We start from the raw sequence: 7,990 nt of genomic DNA, 5'->3' as shown, positions 1-7,990 counted from the left end.
GATATAGCAAAAAAATAAATAACCCTCATCGGTTCCTTTCAAAAAACCAAACTTAATTTCTCCAAACCCCTTTTGTTGCTCCACAAAATCCGAACACCAGCACAGTACGGTTTCTGTTGTTCTCTCTAGCTGAAAACGATGTCGTCTCTATCACCTTCTTCTTTCGTTTTGAACGAAGAGGATTCTCCTACTTCATTGTCTTCATCATCACAAGCAAGTTTTTCTCATTTTTTGATCCAAAACCAAAACCAAAACCCAAATCCCTTTCACTCTCAGAACCAAACTGATCATTGTTTAGAAGATGCTTTTGCTCGTCTTTCTGTGTCTCCCTTTGATTTCAATTACTCATCTTCTATAGCGGGTGGGTTTTCTGCTCTTAATGGCGCATCAAATAATCACTCTTTTGATAGCCCCACTTTTCAACCTTCTCAAAGTTCCAATCTTTATGGCCAAACCCATAAGAACAATGCTGGTAATGCTGTTGGTGGTGGCGGGTTACCATCACTTCAGAATTATTGGGTTGGGTATGGAAGAGAGAAATATGTGAAGTGGAACAACCTTTCTTCTGGTTCATATCCTGCATTGAGTGCTGGCGGTTACTATTCAAGAAATAATAATGGGTTTCTTGATTCTGAGTCTTTGCTGAGACAAACTGGATCTGGAGGGGTTGTGATGAATGATAATTTTGTAGGGAATAAGTTTGATATAAATAATGGAATTACTAGTCCTAGTCCACACTGGTTGAATAATTTGAGGGGGAGGGTTGTGTTATTTGCTAAGGATCAAAGTGGATACAAGGATTTGATATCAATGATGAAAAGATTGACAGTGACAATCAATGAAACTTCTTTCATCTTCATAGAGCTTCTTGATCACGTGGTTGAGTTGATGGTTGATCCCTTTGGGAATTATGTTATTCAGAAGTTGGTGGAAATTTGCACTGAAGACCAAAGGACTCGCATCATTTTGAGGGTGATCCAGCCTAATCTTATGCTAGTCAGAATATCTCTTAATCCACATGGGTACGTATAGCTTATTTCATTACTATAGCTTCATGTCTTTTTAGTTTCTAATTTGTGATGGCATCAATGATATATTGTTTGATTAACATCTTTTGTCATGTAAAGGGTGTCAATGTGTAACAAATAAGTTACTATAGTCTGATTAGCCAAGAGAGGTTGTGAATTGTGACACATTTTATGTGTCCTATAGTAATTTTGGTGTTTTTTATGTATATTTTCTAATTACTAAGTTGGTTTTTATGTCATGCCAGAACCAGGTCTGTGGAGAAATTGTTAGAGAATATTACCACTGAACAGCAACGAGCTCTTGTTATGTCAGCTCTAAGCCCTGATGCTGCTACATTGGCTACAGATACAAATGGTCATCGTGTACTCCTGCATTGTCTAAGATATTTCCCACCTGAAGATAATAAGGTACTACTCATGATTCAGTGGTCATATACTTTGTATGGATTCACACATTCAATTTTAGGTAAGTATGGATACTATGTATCTCAGTTTAACTAATTTCCTTTCCATTGTTGCTTTGCTCATAGTATATATTTTGAACTTCACAAATAAACAACTTGAATAAAGCCAAATTTTCACTGCTCCTGCTGGTTTTGCATGTAGGTGAAAGTAAAGCTGTTTGAATAATTGGGATCTTATAAAATGAGTAAAACATTTCACCACTAGAGGAATAAAAACTATTCTAAGTACAATAGACTGAGTTCAATAGTAGCTTCATGCAATCTGGAATTGCAGACCTTTTCCACTTTCATGTTTAAGGGATGATTTAATAGCATATTGAATTTGACTGATATTTCATTTTAAGTTGAAACCTATATTTTTTCTTGGTTTCTGGAAGTTCTGTCTTGATTTACACCTTCAATTAATAATTATAATCTGCTAATTCATAATTAAGTTTCTTTGGTAGATCTAAATAAAGTTTCTGGACATGAATAAAAGTACATTGTTTGGTTATATAACAGTAGACTGTATTAACATATTCAACATACTTTTCCTTCCTGTTGCTTTTATTGTATCACTTTTTAAACAATTTTCTTGCTCAATACACTTGAAGTTTTCAACCAATATGAATTTTGGTCTGTGGTGTTGGAAATGGCAAGGCTTGTATACACTATTCTCCCTTTCACTTGTTTACAGAAGTTATTAAAAGAAAGAGGAAAAAAGGTTCTATTGGATAAGGTCTTGTTTCCTATACTAGTTTAGTTTGGTTGTTTTGGCTTTTATTAAGTTATGATTGTTGATTTCAATCACAGGATCTTCTGAGAGTAGTGGCAAACCACTGTTTTGGGATTGCAACAGATAAGACTGGGTGTTGTGTGCTGCACCAATGTATCAGCTATGCTCATGGAGAAACCAAAAAGCAACTGATTGCTGAGATCATAGTAAATGCTCCACTCCTAGCAGAAGATGCCTATGGGTTTGTTTTCACTACCAAAATCTCTCTTTTTGTAACCAATAATTAACTATGCTTGTTTTTCTCTTATGCATTTTGCTTCTTTCTCTTGCAGCAACTATGTTGTACAAGACTTGGTGTCTTCAAAAACACCAATAGTTACAGAATGTCTTCTGAGACAACTTGAAGGGAAGTTTTTATCTCTTTCCCGCAATAAATACGGGAGTAATGTGGTGGAGAAGTTCCTTGTAGAGGTAGGGGATCAGCATAAAAGGCGTATTATTTTGGAGTTGCTCCACAATCCAGATGTTGCAAGGCTTCTTGTGGATCCATTTGGAAATTATGTCATCAAATCTGCAGTTTCCAAGTCCAAGGTCATGACACTTGAATACTTGAGGCTTTTTTAATCTTTATATTTGTTCATTACTCAATTTTTTTATTATTTTGCATCACCATTATAGTTTAGTTACCAATGGTTGAATTGCAAGTTTAACCCTCTTAGCTTTAGTGGGATTTTCTCCCCATCGGAAATCAGTAAAAAGGCGGCCCAATGGTTGCACGAGACTTTCACTTAATAGGGTCTGAGAATGACAAATATCTTTTCGCTCACGAGGGAAATGCCAAGTACTTATAGTACATATAGCAGAAGTGTACTATAGAAGTCTTATTTATTGGCATGATGCTCTATAACATGATTTTCCCAATCAATTTCTTAAAAGCAGGGTGCTATTCAAGATGCCCTGTTGCAGCTTATCCAGCTCAACTCTCCAATGATGCGCACCAACGTCTACGGCCGGAAGTTACTAGAGAAGTTTGGCAGTGGGAGACTGCGGCGTTCATAGACATCTATTACAGTCACCATTGTTAGAGTGTCCATTAATGTCTTAGGTTGTGTTGTATTCGTAGTTTATGTTGTTATGTTTCAATTTGTTGTCTCTTCCTGCATGGGATAGAATGGCTTGTTTTGTTATTGGAACAACTTAGATTTGGAGTTTTGGATTAAAGTGGATAATGCTCAGTTGTATAGGAGCTAACTTCACACATGATCATTGCGGTATACTTGTGATATTTTTTATGTTCATTGCGATTTATTGTAGTATCCAATAAATGAATCATGGTGATTAGTTTAACTTAATTGGTTCTTGGCTCCATATTTTTCTTAACAGTATATAGATCTGGATGAAATCATCTTCATTTAATCATTGTATTGGTAAATTTAATTGGAAGCTCGTAATGAAAGATGAATTTACCATCTTTTGGTGTTAAAATTAGGTGGTAGATGCATCAATAGTCATTGATATCTGTTCTGACGTTAGTGTGAGAATAGTTTTCTTCAAATTTCAAAATATAGCAGTTTATAGTTTATTGTTATTATAAATGTAGGATCCTTCTTAAACAAGTGAAGAATAGGAAGGAGTTGGATCCTCTCCGGTACTGGATTGTCAAGTACATGAATGTGAAACAAATCAATCAAGAGCCAAGAATCAATAAAAACTGAGAAGGTTGATTCAAGAAATAACCATTAAGGTAGAAGCGATGAGAACGACGAAACCTATGAATACCTAAGATTTTATTAAAAACAAATCTTAATGATTCATTTGGTGGGATGACATAGATTCATTCATCATTTAAGAAAAAATTTCTTAGAAATAATTTAAAATCTTAACCATTAAAATTTTTAAACTCTACATATTATTATCTCACTAAGTAGTAGCCTTCCAGTATCCGATAATCCAAATTCATTAACAACTAGTAAGGGGAGGATAGTGATTGCATGGGTCAATACTCACATTTGTGGGTAGGCTAGTAAGGAATATAATACTCAACTAATTTTCTATTTTAATTATATATAGTGATAATATATATATAAATAATGACTACATGAATAAAATAATAAATTTGTTAGTATTGTTCAATTATTTTAAATAGTAACAAGATAGAATATTTTATATATATATATATATACTCAAAATAATAAAAAATTATAATATATATAATAATCAATTATATATTCTCCCTCATAAAATTATTATTGTGAGAACATTACATCTGTATGCATGAATTATATAACTCAAACAAAAATTATATTGAAGAATTTGGTTACATGTTAAACCTTCGTGGACAAAGATCCTCTGTCGTAAGAAAATTTTGTCCTCATTTATCAAGCCAATCAAATTTCATAAAATAATGTACAAATATTAATTTCTATTATTATAATTTTTATTTTTAATTAAATGTGTTTTTTGATTAGATGGGGACACCAAATAGAACATAAATAGGTACAATTGATCCCCATCCAAAAGTAATAAGCATGATCACAATACCTCACAATTGGTTTCACCAGGGTTATTTTGGGTTCAAAAATTAATTTCAACCAATATTTAGTGTTAAACAAAAGATATACATAATCTGATCATATGTGTTGCATGCTAACACATAAGTTACATTTGTACTCTTCAATTGTGTATAACACAATGAGATTTTACCCAAAGTAAATACTACATTGTTGCATGCTAACACATAACTTAGTTTGTACTCTTCAATTGTGTATAACATTTGACCCATTGTTGCAACAACTTATTTAATAATATAATATCAATTTTTTAATAGTGTTCTTTCAATTATTTTTTACTAGTTATTTATAATACTCTTGTGCAAATGATTTATTATCATAATGTATATATAATTTTGTATGTTATGATTTTCTAAATTACATATCCATAATAATAGATAATATTTATCTAAAAATGGTAATGTATTATATTCATTGATTTTATGGTCCAGTTCGGTTCAAAAATTAGTCCGATCAATATTTAGGATTGTATTAATCTTTAAGTCCATGTCTAGTTTGAACTCAAAAAGTTAATCCGATCAATATTCAAGATCAAATAAAAGACAAATCTTACTATTTAAGGGAATTCATGCTCACTCCTACTTTGAAGTAACTCAAGTAATCCAACAGCCAATAACCAAATCTGAAACAAATTGAAGATCTCAAAGTATATGCCTAATTTTTTAAACTGTCAACATGATGCCACATTTATAAGTGTAACTAAACTCCTAGAAATTTGAAAGAAAAAACATATTGACACATCTTGTTGTAGTTTTTTCATTCTAGTTTTTTTCTTGATACCAAATAACTAAAATGTTACATCATCTTCTAATATGAATTTTTGTTTTCATACTTCTTAATTTCCTCTCGAATTCTTTTTTAAAACCAAATATAGCATTACTGAAAGAGAAATTTGCTTTCATGTCTGCAGTAGAAAAAGGGAATGGGATCCACTGTCACAGAAAAGTTCTTGTCCCATGTCCCACACTAATCAGTGTTTGCCAATAAGTCAAAAATAACATCTCAATTTATTTTTATTTTATTAAAATAATATGTTAATTCCATATATCAATATATGAATGGAATGGGACAGGAATGGGGACACCAAATTGGGACAGGTGATCCCATCCCTAGAAAAAGAGGACCTTTAACAGGTTATTTAGTGTGCGCTATTGTGATTTGTAAAATATTTGAATATGGTTGGTGAAAATTGATTTTAAGATAATCTTTGTAGTAAAATATGAAAAAGTTTGATAAGGAGTGAGGTGCAGGTACTAAAGACATTAAGAATTAGTTTGAGAGTTAGATTTTCGTAAGGAATGGAAATGAAGGTTTGAGAACCATGAAATTCACTTATGAACTTATGAGATGTCTCTCAAATCTTTTCTTCATTTTCCTTACCTTCCAAAATCTAACTCACAAACACACTCTAAAATCTATTTGTGAGTTGAGTTTTAAATACGAATGAATAAAAAAAGGCATCAGAACTTATTTGATGGCACTCATACCTTCTATTTCTTTCTCTCCCCTCCCAAAAAAAAATGCAAAAGAATGAAGGTATTAATAAAAGGATAATATTCAAGACTAGAAACACCTAATTTTTAAGCCAAAAGAAGCCATTCCCCTCGAGAATAACATGTTGTTACCAAATAATCGTAGTTCCTTCTAGGAAGGAAAAAACGAAGCTGAAATGAGCAAGTATTGCTGCATCAAACATGCACTTATTATAATAATTTTATCTAAGTATGTCAAAATAATACTGCAAAACTTAATCCTAAATTACACTTCATAACATTTGTTACCTCTAACAAATGTTATGTCTGTTTTGGTTGTTTCGTTTTTTTTTCTTTTCCTTCCTGTTACATCTGACTAGTTAAATTAACACCAATAGCTTTTTAAATTAAAAAAAGTAAACTTACTTTTTATGGTAAAAGTAGTCGATATTCGTTGTTAATAAGCACAATTTGTAGTTATAAAAAAAGGAGTCATAAAAAAGCACAAATTTTTTATCATGTGATTATATATTTAAAAAAATAGAAATAACTACAAAATGGTTTATTATTGATCACCGTTAATCCAAATATAATTAAAGAAACAAATTTTATAACTTTTAGTATATCCATTTTTTTCATTCACGTATTCCCACAACAAACCAAGATACATAATAAGACCCAACCAACTCATTCTGTGCATGTATACTTTTGTACAAAGAAGTATAGAGAAAAACAATCTTTAAACATTAAACATCTTTTTTGATGAAATTATTTATTTATTCAATACAAATTAAGGGATACACATAAGGACAAATATAACCCCAATTTATTCCTATTATTCGAGTTATACTAGATTCAAGTCCTATGATCAAATATATCTTTAATACATAAAACATGATGAAGGAACTTCTGGTATAGTAATCTTATTTTTGCAGAGAAAACATAACCAGCTAGCACAATATCTCATAACATATACATGCTAGTTTTGTGGAAAGACATGTATGAATTAAGGGCACTTGTCCTGGCCCTTAGAGTTCTTAATGTCCCTGTAGCAAGGGCACTCGTCCTTGTTCCCATAAGTCCCAGATGGAACACAACTACACTTCTCACAACATATCCCACAGTACCTTAAGCATCTGTCCTGAACCCCTGCTTTGGAGCACCTCACCAAGCACTTTGAGTCACAAAAATCTAGTAGGTTCATTCCAACATCACATTTCATTAGTTCATTAGTATAATAAATCAAATGTCATATCTAAATATAAATGTAATCAATCAACGATACTATTATTTGATACAAAATGTATTGTATAGTGTAATGGTAGAATAACAATCTTTTATTCTAAATCATGTCTCACATCAATGACAATAAAACAAAATAGAAAAATCATAATTAATATTTTTAAAAATTAATTGATATTACATGTTTATATTAGTGTAAGACATGTTTTGGGACAACAAATTTCTTTTTTCGTAATCTAGTAATTAATTGGGCTTATGTCTTACCTGAAGCAGCCATTGAGACTTGTAACATAGAGGAGCAGAGGAGAAGAAACACAAGTATGACATTTGCATAGACTAGCTTCATCTTACTTTGAAAGGGTAGAATAAAGAAGAAGGAGAGAATCAGAAGAAGGACTAGGACTTGAAGAACTATGAAACTTGTTACCTTTTTGTTGTGGAAATGTGAGCCAGTTAAGGGTGTTATTTATGGGAACAAATGTACTAGGGTCGGTGGAAA

General features: G+C 31.8%; 2 protein-coding genes across 2 annotated transcripts; one reads left to right on the top strand and one right to left on the bottom strand.

Moving 5' to 3' along the window:
* Window positions 1–3,548, top strand: LOC109343871 (pumilio homolog 12-like). Its single transcript, XM_019582371.1, has 5 exons — window positions 1–1,022; window positions 1,274–1,436; window positions 2,285–2,448; window positions 2,540–2,798; window positions 3,147–3,548. Exons 1-5 carry the CDS (start codon window positions 139–141, stop codon window positions 3,264–3,266), a joined length of 1,590 nt encoding a protein of 529 aa, XP_019437916.1. The 5' UTR covers window positions 1–138; the 3' UTR covers window positions 3,267–3,548.
* On the bottom strand, window positions 7,086–7,990 carry LOC109343870 (peamaclein-like). Its single transcript, XM_019582370.1, has 2 exons — window positions 7,756–7,990; window positions 7,086–7,440 (listed from the first exon to the last, which is right to left on the bottom strand). The coding sequence occupies exons 1-2, from the start codon at window positions 7,835–7,837 to the stop codon at window positions 7,256–7,258; spliced, it is 267 nt and encodes an 88-aa protein (XP_019437915.1). The 5' UTR covers window positions 7,838–7,990; the 3' UTR covers window positions 7,086–7,255.

The sequence above is a fragment of the Lupinus angustifolius genome, chromosome LG03 (assembly GCF_001865875.1).
Source record: "Lupinus angustifolius cultivar Tanjil chromosome LG03, LupAngTanjil_v1.0, whole genome shotgun sequence".
NCBI lineage: Eukaryota > Viridiplantae > Streptophyta > Magnoliopsida > Fabales > Fabaceae > Lupinus > Lupinus angustifolius.
The sequence above is the reverse complement of the archived record's forward strand: the minus strand, read 5'-3'. Positions and strand labels throughout refer to the sequence as shown.

Coding starts and splice junctions, on each gene's coding strand:
- LOC109343871 (XM_019582371.1), top strand. CDS start 139: ATGTCGTCTCTATCACCTTCTTCTTTCGTTTTGAACGAAGAGGATTCT. Junction 1,437..2,284: donor TCCCACCTGAAGATAATAAG/GTACTACTCATG, acceptor TTTCAATCACAG/GATCTTCTGAGAGTAGTGGC. Junction 2,449..2,539: donor CTAGCAGAAGATGCCTATGG/GTTTGTTTTCAC, acceptor TTTCTCTTGCAG/CAACTATGTTGTACAAGACT.
- LOC109343870 (XM_019582370.1), bottom strand. CDS start 7,837: ATGAAGCTAGTCTATGCAAATGTCATACTTGTGTTTCTTCTCCTCTGC. Junction 7,441..7,755: donor AGTCTCAATGGCTGCTTCAG/GTAAGACATAAG, acceptor TGAACCTACTAG/ATTTTTGTGACTCAAAGTGC.